Genomic DNA, 21,390 nt, shown 5'->3' with positions numbered 1-21,390 from the left:
TACTTCTTGATCGTTGGCATACATCGCAAATAAAAATACACATTTACAACTAAAATCCATGTATGAGTTCAAAACAAATACTTCCGTCCTGTGATTTATTTTGAAATAGGGACGGGGAAACTGGTCGACAACTCAGCTCCGGTGAGGGCGAGAGTCCCGTGGGGAAGAGCGGAGACCCCCTCAATGGACAACAACCCGTCTGGAATTCTTTTACTAACACGCGAAGGGAATTTAATAATCGCTTGCACCGTATGTGGATAATTCATCCCGACGTACTTCACGCGCCGAGCCGTCGTAGCCCTTCCTTGGACTGCTCTTCCTCTCGTCGCTGGTGTTTTCCTGGCTGATTTCCTGTTGCAAAAAAAAAAAAAAAAAGAAAAAAAAAACCGAAGGGAGGAAAAAATGAAAAAGAGGACTTGTGTATGTGTATAATTTTGGGATGAAATGTGGAAAAGAAAACACTGAAGCGATGGGAGACAAAACGCAACGGGATTTGGAAAGACGATTTGAAAATGAAGGAACAAACAAAGACAATCCTTTCGTTGCATTGAAGGAGAAACGGAGGATGGAGTTGTGAGTCGACCGAATAAGCTGCAAGCGAAAGTAACATGTTTGTGGTTAATCTAAAAACTCGAGCAACTTTTTATTTTCGGATTCGTCCGTTTTGATTGCGGTGACTTCGCGGTCCTGTGAGGGGGGGAAAAATGAGCGCCCGCTTGCTCCAGTTTGTGACTTTGCTGCTCGGCGGCGTCGGCGGCTCCGCGCTCGCGGCCGGTTGCAAATCGTACGACGAGCACTCGAAAAGCACCGGGAAGAGCCTGGCGTCCGACAGGAAGGTGGTCTGCAGCAACATGGAGCTCCGCCAGGTGCTCCCGCCGGACTCCTTCCCGAATCGGACCGTCACGCTGTGAGTACAAACGACGGTCGCGGCGTTTACGGTGCCGTTTGAACGCACCACGTCAACCTCCCAGGCAGGTTTCTGATTTATGTTTTCAATCAAGATCATACATAAATAAATTGACTTGGGGAAACTTTTGCTTGAAAGCCCCACTAGCATGATGCCAACGCATCACGGAAAATGCCATCGAAGGGGTAACGAATAGTATTATAGGGAGCAGAGATTTGAACACAAATGCTGCAGCAACACATGTAGAGACACATTGTCATTCTTTATCCTCTGCAAATTTCAGTTAGCTGCGAGTGGGGTGATGGAATGGATTTTTCCAAAACCCATTTGCTGGTACTCAACGAGTGACAGCTCTCGAGCAAAGGCAGCAAAGAGTTTCGCCTCGCCAACCCTCTCTTAAAGGTCTAATGTCATCCCTATAAACATTCTAAAATAGCTATTGAAATAAAAATTACATAGAAGATTATTCACTTCACTGCCCACACGAAAAAATAAATATGAGCGGAGAGTGCGTCATCTTTGCGCAAAGTTGCGGACGTCTCATTCGACATCCAAATGGTCGCCATATTGGTTGGATCTACTGTCCGTGATGTCACCCCGGACATTCACCACTGAAAACCCGCTTAGGACAAGCCCCTTCAGAAGCAGAAGCTTTTTTCGAAGAAAACATCTCACAACCCAGTGAAGTTACCGGTACAATATTACCCTATCGTTTCGAGCCATATTTAGATGATATGCGGATCACGGGCCAAACCACCCCTGTGCCCTTATCCACCTCCGCGCAGCGGTGATAAACGCCCACTCCCGCAGCGGATATGAGCCACCGCGGCCGACAAGGCCTGCGGCCGACTCGGCCTTGTCGACAAGGCCGGTAGCGAGCCACAAGGCCTGCGGCTGCCTTCGCCGGCGAGCCCGACGCCGTACAACGGGCACATCGACACATTTAGCACGCCTGTCATACGTACGGAGATCTTTTGTTACGTTATGAGAGACGGATTACGTGGTCCGCCCCATTTTTCACGACGAACCGGGTCTCTTCCAAATTTATGAAGGGTAAATCCATCTTCCCGAGTGTTCGAGCAATGTCCAGCATTGCAACGAGCCGGCATTTTGGCTAACACGAAGGAACAACGAGCTAGCTTCCCCGCAGGTAAAAACTGATTGAAACAAACGAGTCCACTTGTGAGCGGTCCTGCCGTGTACGTCACTTCCTTGCTTCTCGAAAACAAATCCCTCGAGAGGATTTACACGGCGGGAGTTACCAAAAGCTGTATACGTCAAAATCATGTTTTGTGGTGGGGAAAAAAACGCATGGGTCTATGTCGGCTGCCGTTTTTTCATTAATAACATACTAAAAATCATTTCATGACACTTGACTTTTAAAATTAGCTGGAAAAACAGCAGACCTAACTTGATCGAATAATTGAATCATAACCCCACTCGCAATATTGCTAAACCAAATGAGTCGAGAGAGCAAAATGGTTAGCAATGGCTAGCAACCGTGATTGGCATTAGCGCGGTTGCAATTACCTATTTAGGTAAAAAAAATAAAATGCTAACTACCGTAGCTAACTACCATTCACCTCACTCACCCCCATTTTGTTATAACGTCCTAAAAAATGTACTTAAAATGTTCATTTTTCAATCCAGGCAAAGATCATATTTGGCCCAGCACTGCGTCCGTCGGCAATAAGTGTCCGTGTGAAACAAAGGATCTAGCGCTTATGTATAGTACTTTTTAGCATTTGCTTTCTACTTTATTAACAGGGTAAAATACATATTTGGTCGAGTAGTGTTATTTCCATTAATGCAGAGATTTTTTTTTATACCCTTTTCCTCTCATCCAGAACTTGCCTCGTCTTTCATGAGGGTCATGATGGCTCCAATCTGGTCCACGGTTGTGGGTAGAACCCGTGTGGTAGTCAACCCACACATCCCGTTCTAACTCACGACAAACACACGCAAGTCCCCATTCCCGTGTCATCTATTTTTTAGCGTGGCCATTAGACATTGTTCAGTTTTGCTCTATTTATTGTGGCGCTATCAAGGCTTGACGTTAGCAACCAAAAACCCGTCCAATGCGGATAAATTTGAGCAGCGCTGGGTAACATTCTCCGTCCTCAACGTTGTACCAGCATTTGTGCAACAGCAAAATCGTGACTAGCCAAATTGCTGCGTGGCTAGCAACTCTGGGAAGCGACTCGCCGCTATGGCGGGTGAGCAAGAAAGTCAAGCCCCGGTTACTATTCATTCATTAGTTTTTTTTCGCTTCCCTTTCACAGAATACTCAACAACAATAAAATCCAAGAACTGAAGAACGGCTCATTTGTCGGCTTGTCTACGTTGGAAAAACTGTGAGTATTTTTTTTTTTTTTTCGTCACTCTGAAAATCATGCTTTGGGACTGTGGAACGTCTCATTACAGGAGCTATTTGTGTGTCATTTTCGCTAAGCATATACCGAGGGTGTCAAACTCAAGGCCCGGAGGCCAGATCTGGCCCGCCACATAATTATACGTGGCCCGCGAAGGCAAATCATGTGCGTTGTCAGGTTTACCGATTAGACATTAGTTAAACTGGACCAAAAAGGAAGCAAAGACGCGAGGAGAGAGGAGAGGAACTGTCTCGTACAATTGATGGTTTGTTCTCGCTATCTCCTGCTAGGCGGCTGCCACGTTATCAAGAGCAGAGCAAAGCATTTCTTTATTGGAAGCAGATGTATGATAATTATATTCACAATTATTCCTACATTTCCGCCCTGTTTATCCTGCATTTTCTGCCACGTTTTCTAGAGCAGAGCAAAACATTCTTCATTTCAGGCAGAGCAAAGCATTCTTCATTGCAGGCAGACCAATGATTCTTGCTAAGATCTGTACCAAAATTTCACATTTTATGTATAAATATGAGGCAGTTAAAGATTTTTATGGTTTCACAGTCATCCCGGCCCTCTGAGGGAAACCGTAACAACAGTGTGGCCGGCGACAAAAATGAGTTTGACACCACTTGCATTGTAAGTGATTCGCAACGACAGTAATCCCTCGTTTTTCACAGTTAATTGGTACCAGACCTACCCATGAAAAGTGAAAAACAGGGAAGTAGGGGTAAATAGTTTTTTTTTTTTGAAGGTATAGGTCCTTGTCTTCTTGCAAGGGATACTGCATTAGACCCTGTTATTGCGGCTTCCCGCTACAGTACTGTACTAATGTTTTTTTGTTTTTTTTATAGATATAATATTTAAATGGATGTATAAACTATTAAAGGTATAAAAGCAGTTGTTGTGCTTGTAATCCTGCAATCATTGCTAATTTGAGTATAGCCCCCATCGTTGTTGGCGGTCTGCTGGAGATCTGCCAACCCGATCTGTACCAGCTTTTCTCGGGCCCCACCGCTCTCATTTTTGAAACGCCATCGCCCCCGTGTTTCCGAGCTCCGGATTCTTTCGAGAAACCTGGCTGCGGGCCTCCACGCGTGAGTTATCACTGGGGAACGGCTTCCTCGCGGATTGAATAACCAGACCGGTAATGGTTGGGGATTTTACCCCGGGGCTACCATAACACATGACTGCGTCAGTGGGGGAAATTAGCGCGATGTTTCCTATGGTCTTTGTATAGAAGACTCGGGGTGGGGGGGGGGGGGGTCTTTGTGGAGCCACGTTGCGTTCTGGAAACCCTCGTACGTACCCTTAATCCTATTCAGTCTTTGGAAAATAAGCCTTAAAGGGGACACGGCTAATGGGAAATGGAGTTTGAAATGCTTGGAGCCTGTTTTAATAGTTGCGCCTCGACCAAGTGTGAAATTACACAGCCAAGTAAATCTTGTGCGAGCATCCGATTTTCCCAAAATTGCGTCTGTGAGTTAGCGGTGAATTTTTGCCCCTTGGGGTATTTGGAAAGCAAGTCATTAAGGCACCGAAGTTGCGGGGGAGATGTATGTCTCTCTTGACAGCCCCCTTCCAAATTTTTGTTGTTTACGTTTGTGTATGTTTAGTGCCCGTGGGCCAAATTTGCGTGCCGGCAAACTTTGATCTTCTCCCCCGCCAAGGCTTTAACACGCTTTTTGTCTGCCGGGGGCAGCTCAACGATTGGGTCGTAAAAGCACACTCAAATCCCGAGGGGGAGTTTTTATCTCCAAAATAACCACCCCCACCCCCACCCCCTTTGTGGGTGGAGGGGCGCGTCCGCCCTCAGCCGGTGGAGTTGGACGGCTCGCCTGCTTTTGTCATTGTAATGAAGCCCAGCAAAGGTCGTCTGCAACAGAATCCCCGAAACACCCCCCCCCGACTTTCAGCAAATTCGCCCCGAGTGAAAATAAAATCAAGACTCCTCCTTTTTCCGGCCTCCAGTCCCTTTCCCCGTTCTTTTGTCCGCCAAGAAACGCGGTCCATGTCCATCCTCGAACTTGGGGCCAGGAACGAGGGCTGTCGGGCTCTCTGCGCGGATTTCCAGAGTAACTGTGGAGACATTGTGGGTGTTTCCCATTATTACGCTACCCAATAGAAATTGGATCTGAATCAGCCCAGCGTCACGTGCTAATTCCCGAGGAAATCTGCTGCTGTGGTGGAATGTTCACTATGCATGTGTGGAGAGAAATCGCTCTCTTGGTGCCCACAATAATCGGATTTTCGGTCGGATAGTTGATACCGCGTATCAGTGGAATGTGTCTGTGTATTCTGTCAGTCATCTAGGTCGCAGTAATCCGGAAAAGGTTGAATCTCGGCAACTGGACTTGTTTGTTCAGTCCAAAACGCTTCTTTCGGAGCAAATTTTTCAATGTGGAATCTTCCTCGGTACCTCTGGATTTGTCAAAAAATCCCTTTCAAGAGGGATTTCGCTATTTTCCGACTTAACGACAAGATTTTGCATAAATTTGTTCTTTCTCTGAGAGCTTGGTCTTGAACGTTTCTTGGAGCCCACGGTGGCTATTCGAACGGTCATGTGCGCTAAATACAAAAAGGTAATTTTGGTGTTCGATTGGTGCAAAATGGAATTGGAAAGAACGAATGTTGCACAGATTCATTTACGACGGTTGGTTTGCCTCACAACCTGGTGGGGAGCAAGCAGGGGGGACTGAATAAAAACTTTTAGAACACATTCACTACCATTGACGGATTTAGACGTCAAATATCCATGTTGATGGGTTCTGGTTCTGATTAACTGGTAGGGGTTTGAGTTTTTAACGAGGTGTGGTATTGGCGGATCGGCTAGGTAGCTTCGCGTTTTGCATTAGCGCTAGCATAGACTCTAATCTGGCAGTTTTAAAGTCATGTGCTGCACTAGTAAGTACGTTTTTTTTCGGCATGTCCCGTGAGGGGTCGCTACAGCGTGACATCTCAGATGAACGCTCATATTTGTTTGGCACAGTTTTTACGCCGGACGCCCTTTTTATTGTAATGGTTGTTCTTCCTGATTTGTGACACGTCCCTCCCCTAAGTTCTTTTTTGGTGCTATACCAGAATTCATTTTTATCGTTCAGTACGAGTCACTGCGTGTTTAAAGAGAATAAGAAATACTAGCGTAATTTCCGGCCTACAGAGCGCACCTGCTGATAAGCCTCACCCAGTACATTTGTAAAGGAAATACCGTTTGGTACCTGCATAAGCTGCAGCTGTGTAAAAGCCGCAAGTGGCCACATTGAAATGCAAGATACTTACAAAGAAAGACGGTACACAGAAGTTTTCAGTTTTAACGCATTAGCGTAGCTTAACATAGCAACAACACGGTAGCACGAACAGGGCTAGTGGGGGAAAAAAAACATACCGGTAAAAAAAAAAAAAAAAAAAAAATTCCACAGGAGCTACACAGTAGCAACACAGTAGCATAGCACTAACTTGGCCGGTAAAAAAAAAAAAAAAAAACTAAATCAGTGACACGCGGCTTTAACGTAGTAACACGCTAGTTGAATAGAAGTATACTGGTAAAAATCACGGACACACGGCAGTAACACAGCAGGAACACGCTAGCACTGCGCTGTCAGGGCCGGTTTAAAAAAAAAAAACATACCAGTAAAAATCACTGAGACATGACAGTGACCCACCAGCGACATGCTAGCCCAGCGCTAACATGGCCGGTTAAAAAAAAAAAAAACATGCCGGTAAAAATCATTTCCTTGGCACGTACATTCCACCGGTCTCACTCTTACCTTTTCAACTCAGTGCCCCCTTCCGGCTGTAGGGGGAAAAAAATGCACAAATTAGCCGCATTACCGCATAAGTCGCGTTTATGGGCCGGAAATTACGGTATATGTATATAATATATGTGCGTATATGTCTTTATTTTATTTATTTTGCAGGGACCTGCGGAATAACCTGATCAGCCGCATAGAACCGGGCGCTTTCCTCGGCTTGCCAGCTCTGAAAAGACTGTGAGTAGCGGTTTGGCCTTCCTTCTCGCACTTTTGGATTGTTCCGTCGATTTTAACTCCTTCTTTAGAATCACGACCACTTCGAGAGCAGTCGTCGTCGCGTATCTACGTTTGCAACTAGCCGCGCGTTTGTGTCCGGCAGCTCCGCTACGTCTCCGTAAGGGAGGAGGGTCGGTCTTATTTCCGCCACCTTGTTTAGTCTGGCTCCGCGCCAGAGTCGGCTCGGGTGGGGGTGGGGGGGACCTTAGACGCGTTTGCACGCTCCCACCGGTATTTTGTTATCTCTGCCTTCGGCGGGCCGGGAATCCAGCGTGTCCCACGAATGCGGCATGATTTAGAACCGAGAGGGTCCGGATGTCGTCGAGCCGAAGTTGAGTTTGGCCGCGCTACCGTTATATGCGCTTTGCGTGGGGAAAAAAACAATCGCTCTTGACAACAGTTTCAGCCATCGACGGCAGATTCGCTGGGCGTGTTTAGCATCATAAGTGTGCAGCCCTCGACATCTCCACAGCCCCCCCCCCCCCCCCCGGCAGAACAGCTGAAGAGTCCCAGGCCTAATCACATCAGGCTATTTTTGCCTCCCCTTACGCCCCCCCCCCTCCCCCGCCCTTCCGCGCTGTCAATCGTTCGCCTCGTGATGCCATGGAGTAGATAAAAAGCGGGTCTGTCGTGTTGTCTCGGCTTGACGTTTTGCAGCGCCCCCCCCACCCGAATCAAGGCTGTTGGGCACGGGTGTCAAACTTGAGGCTTGGGGGCCAGATCCGGCCCGCCAGATGATTTCATGTGGCCCGCAAAGGCAAATCTAGCGTGTGTCTCCCCTCCGCCCCATGATTCTTGTGAAAATCTGTGCCCCCCAAAAAAAACCACTGCCCTTGATTTCTGACACCAAAAGTAGCTCATCTTCTTCTTCTTTTCCTTTCGGCTTGTCCCGTTAGGGGTCGCCACCGTGTGTCATTTTCACAGAACAAAACATTCAAATGGAAATAAGTGGCGCTTGAGCAGTCCCACTTGGTCCGGTATGGCGAGCGAGAGGTCAAATCATGTTCCGATTGTCGATGCAACTCGAATGGCTTAAGAATCCGATTGATCTTTGAGCAACCAACCGCCAGAAACGAGTACAGCCATACCTTGAGGTACTCTCAAATAATGTTTCTGCACTGAAATCAATGCAAATACCGTTAATCCGTTCCAGCCCTCTTCCACCCACCCCCAGAAACGTTTGTCTTCTTCTTTTCCTTTCGGCTTGTCCCGTTAGGAGTCACCACCGTGTGCCATTTTCCATCTAATCCTATCTCCTATGTCTTCCTCTCGAACACCAACTGCCCTCATGTCTTCCCTCACAACATCCATCAACCTTCTCTTTGGTCTTCGTCTCGCTCTTTTCCCTGGTAGGTCCATCTTCTGCACCCTTCTACCAATATACTCCCTCTCTCACCTCTGAACACGTCCAAACCATCGAAGTCTGGTCTCTCGAACCTTGTCTCCAAGACATCCAACTTTTGCTGGCCCTCTAATGAGCTCGTTTCTAATCCTATTCAACCTGCTCACTGCTAACGAGAACCTCAAGATCTTCATTTCTGCCCCTTACAGTTCTGGTTCCTGTTGTCTCTTCAGCGCCACCGTCTCTAATCCGTACATCATTGCTGGCCTCACCACTGTTTTATAAACTTTGCCCTTCATCCTGGCGGAGACTCTTCTGTCACATAGAACACCAGACACCTTCCGCCAACTGTTCCACCCCGCTTGGACCCGTTTCTTCACTTCTTTCCCGCACTCTTCATACCCCAAATATTTGAAGTCATCCATCCGCCAAAACTAGCTCATAAACCGATGTAAATAAGATGAGGCAATTTAAGTTCTTCACGGTATCACAGTCATAAAGGCCATCTGAGGGAAACCGTAACTTCAATGTCGCCCCCAACCAAAATGCAGACACCCGCCTGGAGGCGCACAAACATTAAAAGAAAAAAAGCACCTTGAGACAGTTCTGCCCCAACAAGTCTCTCTTGAAGGAGTCGCTCGGCATTGACTTTTTGAGGTGGGAATTGTAACTGGAGGGGATAAGAATACAAGTGCGTGTTCAAAAGATTTTCATCTTTTCACGTGAGCAAAATAATTGAGATTTTCATGGGTCCATTTCATCCACAGTTCCACAACTGAAGCCAGAGGCAAAACTGGAGTGCCAATATTTTAGCCGTGACTGAATTTAAAAAAAAAAAAAGACACATTATCCTTTTTTTTTTCTTGACTGTGACATGAAAAGTGTCGGTTAGGATTACCAAAATTATTTATTTTGCCAAACGCCACACCAGTAAGAGCAAGAATATTTTTTTTTTTTTTTTTTTTTTGGGACAAATTTTAATGCTAGCACCTCCGCGCTAACGCTACCTCCGCGCTAATGCTAACGCTAGTGCCGCGCTAACAGGTCTGGTTTAAAAACAAAAACATACCCGTAAAAATCACTGAGACACGGCAGTGACACAGCAGCAACATGCTAGCATGGCACTAACACTAGCGCAAAAAAAATAAAAAAGAAAACATACCAGTAAAAGTCACTTCCTCGGCACATATATTCCACCGGTCTCACTCTTCCCTTTTCCGCTCGAGCGCCCCCTTGTGGGCGTTAGGAAAAAATGCACAAATTAGCCGCATCACTGCATAAACCGCAGGGGTGAAAGCGTGTGGGGGGGGGGGGTCACGGATTATAGGCCGGAAACTACGGCGCATATATAATTAATACTCCAGCCATGCATGCCGGTATATACATTTTTATGGGGCAGTTTTACCTGCCTGTATAACAGAACGAAGAAATGAACAAAAATGGCGCCGGTTCAAATTTTGGTTTTGGCACATCAGGGAGTTGTCCAACAACAGCATCGGCTGCCTGAATGTTGACATCTTCCGGGGCCTCACCAGTCTCATCCGGCTGTAAGTGTTTTGCTTTATTCAGTGATGGGAAAAAAATAATCCAAAAATTAACGATGCCCCCATGACTTATTCACATTTTCAATCACGTTTGCAGAAATCTTTCAGGGAATTTGTTCTCTTCGTTGGCTCAAGGGACCTTTGACAGTCTCGTGTCGTTGAAGTCACTGTGAGTACGAGGCTGAAAAGCGGTCGGGGATTGTCGCTCCGAGCGTTTTGTCACCCCGCCCGCGCTTTCCCGCGAACCCGCAGGGACTTCCAGACGCCGTACCTGCTCTGCGACTGCAACCTGCTGTGGCTGCTGCGCTGGCTCCGTGACCGGAACGTGGCGGCCAAGACCACCAAGTGCTCGTACCCGCAGTCGTTACAGGGCCAGCTCATCACCGCCATCAGACCGGAGCTCCTTACGTGCGGTATGGCGACGGCATTAAAGCGGTGTCTTGAAATTTGAACCTTTTTGCAATCAGTCGAGAAAGTTCACACCGGAGTGGAGACATCCCGGGTCTGTCAGACTCAGGGCTTCCAGTACCAAATACTGCACATACTAGCTTGCGCCGTCATTCAAAATTTCCCAATATGGCTACTTTGCTGTCGCAGACGCCCCGCTGGAGTTGCCCTCCTTCCAGCTGACTCCGTCCCAGCGCCAGGTGGTCTTTCAGGGAGACAGCCTGCCCTTCCAGTGCCAGGCGTCCTTCGTAGCTGAGGACATGCAGGTGCTGTGGTATCAGAACGGGCGCATGGTGACCCCCGACGCCGCCCAGGGCATCTACATTGAGAAACACATGGTGCAGAACTGCTCTCTGATTGCAAGGTGATGAGAATTAAACACCTACTATAATTTTCCGTGCATACTGTGCATTTTCCATTCATTTCCTTAGCCGCTTATCCTCACAAGGGCCGCAGGGGGGGTGCCGGAACCTATCCCAGCTGTCAACGGGCAGGAGGCGGGGTACACCCTGAACTGGTTGCCAGTCAATCGCAGGGCACATGGAATCGCACCGTGGGGCAATTTAGAGTCTCCAATTTACGTTGCATGTTTTTGGGATGTGGGAGGAAACCCGAGTCCCCTGAGAAAACCCACGCAGGCACGGGGGAGAACATGCAAACTCCACACAGGCGGGCCTCCAATCAAACCCGGGTCCTCAGAACTGTGAGGCCATCGCTTTACCAGCTTTTCCCCCCAAAATGTTCAAATTATCAAAAGACAATAGTGCGCATTATACTTGGGTACAAGGGAAAATGGGGGTGGGGGGAGTTCATATTTTATAAATAGTGATGAAAAGTTGCACACGTTCATCCTTACATGCCACCGCCATCTAGAGGTTATGAAAAAGGTGGAGCCTACACTGTCATTCCAATATGAGGGAGGGGTACTTATTATTATGTATCTATGTACAGTTGTGCTCATAAGAGTGCACACCCTGGGAGAATTTATGAAATTTTGCTTCTTCTTTTTTTTTTTATACGGAGGATGACTGAACAACAACAACCATCATTCATTTCTTGATGGTATTCGTTTCTGAAATGCTTGAGCGTTTTATATGAATCCCATTAAAATAATATTTCATGTCATCTCCGAAGAATTGTACCCATCTTACAAATTCTGCCCGGGTCTGCGCAACTGTGCGTTTTCTTATTTACTAAATAAAAGTCAGGTTGTTTCAATTTCAAAATAAGAGCGGGTGGATAAAAAGTCTGAAAACAAAGTGCTGAACCTCACAATAATTATTTGGAGGAAAAAAATGCAGACGATACATGTTTTGATCATGAATCAAAATCATCGTTGTAAAATGCGTTATACACGAGTAGAAGGGTTTTCCAGAATTTTGAGGTTGCGTTTAATGCCGAGGTGTGAATTGTACACGAGAAATGAAGAAATGCCGCAACACTTAGCGTCAGAATATAAATTGAAATATGTCTTCCGGCAGCGCGTTGACCATCTCAAACATCCAACCGGGCTTCACCGGGAACTGGGAGTGCCGGGTCAGGACGAGCCGAGGGAACACCACAAGGACGGTCCACATCGTGGTGTTGGAGAGTTCCGCCAAATACTGCGCCCCCGAACGCATCTCCAACAACAAGGGAGACTTCCGGTTGGTTCGCATTTTACTGACTCAACTCTTGCGCTGTATGCCGATCGTCATTCATAAAATTATTTGCAGACATTTTGAGCCAATAATCGGAGATAAGATTTCCGATCACATTCCAGGTGGCCGCGCACCCTGGCCGGAATCCGAGCCTTCCTCCCCTGCAACAGATTGCAGTCGAGCGCAGGAAGCTACCTGGGCGTCTCCGGAGAGGAGCAGCGTGCCTGGCGGAATTGTAACCGCGACGGGCTCTGGGCGGAGGAAGATTATTCCCAATGCCAGTTCCAAAAAGACGTCACCCGGTTTCTCTACGTCATCAACCAGGCGAGTTGTTCCGCTTCCCGGCCAGGATTTCGGATCTTGACCTCGCCCTTTTTCTCGCCCCCGTTCTCAGATGCCTCTGAACGACAGCAACGTGGTGCCCAGGGCGCGCCGCCTCCTCCTCTGCACCAAGGACGCCGGCAACTTCTCCGACAAGATGGACATCATCTTCGTGGCGGAGATGATCGAGAAGTTCGCCAAGTTCGCGGACAAGTTTAAAGACGTGAGGGGCGAGCTTTTGTTTGATTTTGGACCGAACATGTTTAAGGTTGATTCAGGTTTGTCCCTTCCTAAATTCGCTCTGTTTTGGGGGGCGTTTTTCCAGCTCGGTGAAGTGATGGTGAGCATGGCGAGTAATCTGATGCTGGCCGACGAGCGCGTGCTGTGGATGGCGCAGCGCGAGGCCACGGCGTGCTCTCGGATCATCGCTTGCCTCCAGAAGATCGCCGCCCACCGCTTGGCCTCAGCACAGGCCTTCTCCCTGGTCGGTGGTACACGCACAAAAGTACCTCTAATAATGACAAAATAAAATCCTCCCTGCAAATATTACCGTAATTTCCGACCTGTAAGCCGAGACTTTTTTCCACACGCTTTCAACGCTGAGTATTATGCGGTGATGCGGCAAATTTGAAGAGACCGGTGGAATATATGTGCCGAGGAAGTATCTTTTACCGGTCCGGCCCTGTTAGCGCTGCGCTAGCGTGTTGCTGCCGCGTCTCAGTGATTTATGTATGTTTGTTTTTTTTTTTTTTTAACCGGCACTGTTAGCTAAGTTAAGCTAAACTAAGCTAATATATTAAAACTTTGAAAACTCCCTGGTTGGTGGTACACACGCACAAAAGTACCTCTAATAATTACAAAATAAAATACTCCCTACAAATATTACCGTAATTTCCGGCCTATAAGCCGAGACTTTTTTCCACACGCTTTCAACGCTGAGTATTATGCGGTGATGCGGAAAATTTGAAGAGACCGGTGGAATATATGTGCCGAGGAAGTAACTTTTACCGGTCCGGCCCTGTTAGCGCTGCGCTAGCGTGTTGCTGCCGCGTCTCAGTGATTTATGTATGTTTGTTTTTTTTTTTTTTTAAACCGGCACTGTTAGCTAAGTTAAGCTAAGCTAAGCTAATATATTAAAACTTTGAAAACTCCCTGGTTGGTGGTACACACGCACAAAAGTACCTCTGATAATGACAAAATAAAATCCTCCCTGCAAATATTACCGTAATTTCCGGCCTATAAGCCGAGACTTTTTTCCACACGCTTTCAACGCTGAGTATTATGCGGTGATGCGGAAAATTTGAAGAGACCGGTGGAATATATGTGCCGAGGAAGTAACTTTTACCGGTCCGGCCCTGTTAGCGCTGCGCTAGCGTGTTGCTGCCGCGTCTCAGTGATTTATGTATGTTTGTTTTTTTTTTTTTTTTAACCGGCACTGTTAGCTAAATTAAGCTAAGCTAAGCTAATATATTAAAACTTTGAAAACTCCCTGGTTGGTGGTACACACGCACAAAAGTACCTCTGATAATGACAAAATAAAATCCTCCCTGCAAATATTACCGTAATTTCCGGCCTATAAGCCGAGACTTTTTTCCACACGCTTTCAACGCTGAGTATTATGCGGTGATGCGGCAAATTTGAAGAGACCGGTGGAATATATGTGTAGTGCCGGAGCATCTTTAAGTGATTTATAAGAAACCATTTGATGTGTAATGCATGTGTAATAATGTGAATAAGCTAAATAGTAGTTAGCGCGTTTTGACCTGACATGGTATCGCTTGCGCGCTAATGCTAATCGGGATTGCTAACCGTTTAGCATTTTGCAGTCTCAAATTCTGTACACTAAATTTATACTGTACACCCACTACCAAGGATAGCAGCGAAAATCAATGCAAGTAGTAACAAAAATGTTTTTTTTTAATTGTGTTTATTTTTTAGAATCGGTTTTAATCCCATCGCTTGGCCTTAAGAAACCGTTAAATGTGTTACGCACGTGTAATAAGTGTGAAAAAGCTAAATAGTGGTTAGCGTGTTTTGACCTGATAATGGTATCGCTTGCGCGCTAATGCTAATCAGGATTGCTAACCGTTTAGCATTTTGCAATCTCAAATTGTGTACACTAAATTTATACCATACACCCACTACCAAGGATGGCAGAGAAAATCCAAAATTTGATTTTGACAGCCCAACATCATGAAGGCCGGCGTTTTTTTTTTTTTTGGCAGACGTCCCCCAATATAGCGCTGGAGGCCCACGCGGTGAAGGCCAACGAGTGGAACGGCATGACCTGCATGTTGTTCCAGAGGCCCATCCCGGAACGGACCACCGGGCAGGACCGCCAGCTCACCTTTAAATGCAACACCACGGGCTCCTTCTCCAGCGTCCTACTAAAGGTCAGCGGGGGGGGGGGCTTTTATTGATTTGAACAGATTTTGACACACATATGACATATACAGGATTTTGAATGCGTGAGAGAGTTAAAGTTGGTCTAGAACTGTGTACCGTTATTTCCGGCCTACAAAGCGCACCTGATTATAAGCCTCACCCATACATTTGTAAAGGAAATCCCATTTGGTACATACATAAGCCGCACCTGTGTAAAAGCCGCAAGTGCCCACATTGAAACCCACATTGAAACTCGAAATATTTACAAAGGAAGACGGTACGCAAAGAGTTTGACGCTAGCGCCGCCGCGCTAACGCTAGGCCCGCCGCGCTAATAGGACCGGTTTAAAAAAACAAAAAAAACATACTGGTAAAAATCATTCAGACACGGCAGTAACACGCTAGCGGAGCGCTAACAGGGCCGGACCAGTAAAAGTTACTTCTTCGGCACATATATTCCACTGGTCTCTTTAAATTGGCCGCATCACCGCATAATACTCAGGGTTGAAAGTGTGTGGAAAAAAAAGTCTCGGCTTATAGGCCGGGAATTCCGTTAATATTTGTAGGGAGGATTTTATTTTGTAATTTTTATAGGTACTTTCGTGTGTGTGTACCACCGACCAAGGAGTTTTCAAAGTTTTAATCCATTAGCTTAGCTTAATTTAGCTAACAATGCCGGTTAAAAAAAAAAAACAAACAAACCTAAATCACTGAGACGTGGCAGCAACACGCAAGCGCAGCGCTAACAGGGCTGGACCGGTAAAAGTTACTTCCTCGGCACATATATTCCACCGGTCTCTTTAAATTAACTGCATCACCGCATAATACTCAGGGTTGAAAGCGTGTGGAAAAAAAGTCTCGGCTTGTAGGCCGGGAATTACGTTAATATTTGCAGGGAGGATTTTATTTTGTAATTATTAGAGTTACTTTTATGCGTGTGTACCACCGACCAGGGAGTTTTCAAAGTTTTAATACCTTATCTTGTCTTCGGTTAGCTTAATTTAGCTAACAGTGCCGGTTAAAAAAAAAAACATACCTAAATCACTGAGAGTCAGCAGCAACAGGCTAGCGCAGCACTAATAGGGCCAGACCGGTAAAAGTTACTTCCTCGGCACATATATTCCACCGGTCTCTTTAAATTAAAAAAAAGTTTTAATACCTTAGCTTAGCTTAATTTAATTTAATTTGATTAATTTAGCTAACCTTGCCGGTTAAAAAAAAAAAAACATACCTAAATCACTGAGACGCGGCAGCAACACGCTAGCGCGGCGGTAACGCTAGCACTGCACCAGCAGGGCTGGTTAAAAAAAAAAAAAACCATACCGGTAAAAAATCATTTCCTCAGCACATATATTCCACCGATCTCACGCTTACCTTTTCCGCTTGCGGCCGTGAGGAAAAAAAAATGCCGAAATTAGCCGAATCGCCACTTATAGGGCGGAAATTACGGTATTTTTGGTGGTTTTATTTTCTTTCAGAGCACCACGGTCGAGGCTTCCCTGCAGCTTCCTCAGTCGCTCTTGACCCAGGCCGCACTGGTCCCCGGGCAGGGCGAGGACACGGTTTACAAGCTGCACCTCCTGGGGTTCCGCAACGGCAAGTTTTTCCCGTCCACCGGCAACTCCTCCAAACTGGCCGACGGCGGGAAGCGGAGGACCGTGGCCACGCCCGTCATCATGGCGAAGATCGGCAAGTGGGGTTGGATTGTTTCTGGCCCGTCGGACCGGACCGACGCGTGGAACAAGCGGATACCGACGCGTTTAGTGCCGATCGGAAATCCATCCCTCCCTCTATCTCCCCATCTCTCCCTCCCTCCACCTCTGCCTCCATCTATCCCTCATCCCTCCCTCCCTCCCTCTCTCTCCCTCGCCCTCCTTCCGTCCCTCCATCTATCCCTCTATCCATCTCTCCCTCTATCTCTCCATTGCTCCCTCTTGCCCTCCCTCTCTCCCTCCACCGCTCCCTCCATCTATCCATCTATCCCTCCATCTTTCGTTCCATCCCTCCCTCTACCTCTCCCTCACGCCCTCCATCTATCCCTCCATCTTTCCCTCCTCTTCATCTATCCATCTATCCTGCCATCTTTCCTTCCATCCCTCCCTCTACCTCTCCCTCACGCCCTCCACCTCTCCCTCCATCTATCCCTCTATCCATCTCTCCCTCCATCCATCCCTCCCTCCTTCCCTCCCACATTCCTCCCTCTATCTCTCCATCCCTCCCTCTATCTCTCCATCCCTCCCTCTTGCCACTCCCTCTTTCCCACAATATCCATCTATCCCTCCATCTTTCCTCCCTCTATCTCTCCATCCCTCCCTCTTGCCCTCCCTCTTTCCCTCCACCTATCCATCTATCCCTCCATCTTTCCTTCCTTCCATCCCTCCCTCCATCCCTCCCTCATCCCTTCCTCTATCCCCTCGTCCCTCCCCCTATCCCTCCATCGCTCCCTCTATCCATCCCTCCCTCATCCCTCCTCTATCCCCTCCTTCCTCCCCCTATCCCTCCAATCCTCCCTCTACCTCTCCCTCACGCCTCCACCTCTCCCTCCATCATCCCTCTATCCATCTCTCCCTCCATCCCTCCCACATTCCTCTTATCGCTCCATCGCTCCCTCTTGCCCTCCCTCTCTCCCTCCACCTATCCATCTATCCCTCCATCTTCCTCCTCTTCATCTATCCATCTATCCTGCCATCTTTCCTTCCATCCCTCCCGAGACCTCTCCCTCACGCCCGCACCCTCGAACCCCTCAAGAGAGAAAGCTATCCATCTCTCCTCATCCAAACCCCCCTCCTTCCCCCACAGTTCCTCCCTCTATCTCTCCAGCCTCCTCCTCTTGCCCTCCCTCTCCCCCTAACAAGATCCATCTATCCTCAATCTTTCCTTCCTTCCATCCAGACTCCCTCAACCTTCCTCTATCCCTCGTCCCTCCCCCTATCCCTCCATCGCTCCCTCTATCCATCCCTCCCTCATCCCTCCTCTATCCCCTCCTTCCTCCCCCTATCCCTCCAATCCTCCTCTACCTCTCCCTCTCTCCCTCCACCTATCCCTCTATCCCTCCATCTTTCCTTCCTTCCATCCCTCCCTCTACCTCTCCCTCACACCCTCCCTCTCTCCCTCCATCCCTTCCTCCTCCCTCCCTCTATCCCCCATCCCTCCCTCTCGAACACGACGGTTCTACGCGGCGTGTTCAAAGCGCGTTTGCTCTCTTCTCGGATCCAGACGGCATCTCGGCGCGCGCGCTGCGGACGCCCGTCAACATCACCCTGCGGCGCTTCACGCGCGGCTCCGACGCCGTGTCGGCCCGCTGGGACTTCGGCCTGGCGGGCGGCCGGGGCGGCTGGGACAGCGACGGCTGCCGCACCCTGGGCCACCACGACAACTTCACCACCATCTCCTGCAACTCGCTCGGCAACTACGGGCTGCTCATGGTAAGCGTTTTTTTTTTTTTTGTACTCTCGTCTGACCTCGACGAATCGCCAGCAACGCGAGAATCGACTGCGGTCTGCGGTCGTGGCAGGACCTGAGCACCGTGGACTATTTCACTCCCACCATCGTACCGCTGCATCCGGTCATCTACGCCACCGCCATCGTGCTCCTCTCCTGCCTGCTGACCATCATCGTCACTTACGTCTACCACCACAAGTAAGCGCCCGTTCACGCCCGCCTTCCCGGCTCGCCCGCCCGCCGTCTCGCTAATCCGCCGCCGCCGCTTCCAGGTCGGTGCGCGTCAGCCGCAAGTGTTGGCACATGCTGGTCAACCTCTGCTTCCACGTCTCGCTCACGTGCGCCGTGTTCGCGGGCGGCATCAATCAAACGCGCTACGCCAGTGTGTGCCAAGCGGTGAGCCCCCCCCCGCTTTCCATTTCCGCAACACCGGATCGGTTGCCCGGATTGGTGACGGCTAAATTTTCAACCCACTCCTCACTCCAGGTGGGCATTTTACTGCACTACTCCACGCTGGCTACTGCCCTCTGGGTGGGCGTGACGGCGCGGAACATTTACAAACAAGTGACGCGCAAAGCCAAGCGCTACGAGGAACCGGACGAGCCACCCCCGCCGCCGCGCCCGATGCTGAGGTACGTGCTTCCGCTTGTTGGTGTCCCGCTACAGGCTCGAGCTTTCTCTTAACCGGTTCCCAAAGGTTCTACTTAATCGGCGGCGGAATCCCCACTATCGTTTGCGGCATCACTGCGGCGGCCAACATCAAGAACTACGGCAGCCAGATCAATGCGCCATAGTAAGTGGATCCGGTCTCTCCACGTTCGGCTTGTCGTCGCAGGTAGAAAATACTTAGAACTCTTCCGCTCCCTCAGCTGCTGGATGGCGTGGGAGCCGAGCATCGGCGCTTTCTACGGCCCGGCGGGTTTTATCATCTTCGTGGACTGCGTGTATTTCCTCAGCATCCTGCTTCAGCTGCGCCGGCACCCGGAGCGCCGCTACGAATTGAAGGAGCCGGCCGAGGAGCAGCAGCATTTAGCCGGCGAGGGGCCGGCAGACGGCGCGCGCCACCCCCTCGCGCCCGGCGCGGTGTCGCCAGCCGCGCCCCTGGCGGCGCTGGAGAACGAGCACACGTTTGGCGCTCAGCTGACCGGGGCGGCGGCGGCGTTGGGGTTGTACGCCGGGCTCTGGGTGTTCGGCGCCACGGCCGTGTCGCAGGACCACCCTTTCGATTTGGCGTTCACGTGCCTGTTTGGCGTGGCGGCGCTGGCCCTCGCCACTTTCATGGTCGCGCACCACTGCGTCAACAGGCAGGACGTGAGGCACTTGTGGTCGCGGGCCTGTTGCCCCGGGCGGTGCCGCTACTCGACGCAGGAGGACGCTCTGCTGCCGCGGGCCGGCGCCGCCGCCGCCGCGTCCGCGGCCGGATCGGCCAAGACGGACGGCGAGTCGAACAGGGGCGCCGGCAGCAGCAGCGCCGACTCCTCGTACACCGACAGAAGCGCGCCCGGCGTGCGGAACTCGGCGCAGGGGAGCAAGCTGACCAATCTGCACGCGGAGGCCGCCCAGTGCAAGCCCTCCTCCGCCTCCGCTCCGGCGGTGACCGTTTTGGACAACAGCCTGACGGAGCATTCGGTGGACACCGAAATCAAGATGCACGTGGCACCGGTGGAGGTCCAGTTCGGCCCCGTGGACGACAACCCCGCCGCCGGCAGGCCCCACAAAAACCGATCCCGCGCTCACCGGGCCAGCCGCCTAACGGTCCTGCGGGAGTACGCCTACGACGTGCCCACCAGCGTGGACGGCAGCGTCCGCAGCGCCCCCAGCAGGCGGCACCACTATTACGACATGGCGGCGCGCAACAGCCGCCGCGCCGCCTACATGGCCTACAGGGAGCGCCACCGCAGTCAGCTGCAGCACGACAGCAGCGACAGCGCCAGCCTCCCGCGACCCGCCCGCAAGCCGGAGGAGGCGGGGGCGCCGCCCGCCGAGCCCAAAGACGTCGGCGGCGGCGAACTGGAAACCAAATCATACGGCCTCAACCTCATCACGCAAAACGGCGGCGCGCTCAAAGAAAACGGACAAGCGGTTCCACTCATTAGCGCAGGCGAGAGCGCCCCCTGTATCAAAACTGGCTTGTGGAAACACGAAACTACCGTGTAGAGACAATTTCCATCCGGAATACCCTCGTCACTGTGAAATGCCGTTTTGTTGGTGGTGTATTATTATTATTATTTTTTTTTTTTTTCAAATTCACAATTTACGTCACGTTTGGAAGAAGCGGCCGTGGTGGTACCGCTCGTCGGCTTTTTATAAATGTTCTATTTTTATAAGAGACGCTGTTGCCGCTCCGTTTACAACATCAGCAGTAATAAAACAAATCACATCACAGGGACTGCGTTGTGACGCTTTCATCCGTTTAGTTTTTATCGGTTTTTGCGGTACAGCGGTCTCCCTTTGTGGATTTTGGAGAGGGTCGGGAGCATAATTGGTTGTATTTAAAGGGGAAAGACTCGGATGGTTCTTCGGATGGGAATGACGCGGAGTCTGACGAGCTTTAGGCGTCCGGCGGAGGCCGTAAGCCGAAGCTCAGACGCCGAAGCTTGGTGGAGGCCGTTAGCCGAAGCTCAGACGCCGAAGCTTGGTGGAGGCCGTTAGCCGAAGCTCGGACGCCGAACCTCGGTGGAGGCCGTTAGCCGAAGCTCGACAGAGGCCATTAGCCAAAGCTCGGACGCCAAACCTCGGATGCCCAAGCTCGGCAGAGCCCTTTAGCCGAGCTTCAGCGTCCGGCGGAGGCCGTTAGCCGAAGCTCGATGGAGGCCATTAGCCAAAGCTCGGATGCCGAACCTCGGATGCTGAAGCTCGGCGGAGGCTTTTAGCCAAGCTTCGGCGTCCGGCGGAGGCCGTTAGCCGAAGCTCTGACGCCGAACCTCGATGGAGGCCGTTAGCCGAAGCTCGGACGCCGAACCTCGA

At 49.8% G+C, this 21,390-nt stretch overlaps 1 protein-coding gene across 1 annotated transcript; it reads left to right on the top strand.

The window, feature by feature from the left end:
- Window positions 1-99: 99 nt before the first annotated feature.
- Window positions 100-20,808, top strand: adgra3 (adhesion G protein-coupled receptor A3). The gene is made up of 19 exons (XM_061808404.1): window positions 100-907; window positions 3,190-3,261; window positions 7,194-7,265; window positions 10,122-10,193; window positions 10,288-10,359; window positions 10,443-10,603; window positions 10,788-11,001; window positions 12,119-12,283; window positions 12,400-12,601; window positions 12,672-12,821; window positions 12,924-13,082; window positions 14,824-14,991; window positions 16,461-16,671; window positions 18,199-18,407; window positions 18,497-18,621; window positions 18,696-18,819; window positions 18,910-19,055; window positions 19,121-19,216; window positions 19,293-20,808. The coding sequence occupies exons 1-19, from the start codon at window positions 705-707 to the stop codon at window positions 20,578-20,580; spliced, it is 3,909 nt and encodes a 1,302-aa protein (XP_061664388.1). The 5' UTR covers window positions 100-704; the 3' UTR covers window positions 20,581-20,808.
- Window positions 20,809-21,390: the final 582 nt, after the last annotated feature.

The sequence above is a fragment of the Syngnathoides biaculeatus genome, chromosome 21 (assembly GCF_019802595.1).
Source record: "Syngnathoides biaculeatus isolate LvHL_M chromosome 21, ASM1980259v1, whole genome shotgun sequence".
NCBI classification, from domain to species: Eukaryota; Metazoa; Chordata; class Actinopteri; order Syngnathiformes; family Syngnathidae; genus Syngnathoides; species Syngnathoides biaculeatus.
This window is presented reverse-complemented; position numbering and strand designations above follow the sequence as displayed.

Bases quoted from the DNA above. Each gene is read 5' to 3' on its own strand.
- adgra3 (XM_061808404.1), top strand. From the start codon at position 705: ATGAGCGCCCGCTTGCTCCAGTTTGTGACTTTGCTGCTCGGCGGCGTC. The intron at 10,360-10,442 runs GTGAGTACGAGG...GCGAACCCGCAG, and splicing joins CTCGTGTCGTTGAAGTCACT to GGACTTCCAGACGCCGTACC. The intron at 16,672-18,198 runs GCAAGTGGGGTT...TCTCGGATCCAG, and splicing joins CGTCATCATGGCGAAGATCG to ACGGCATCTCGGCGCGCGCG.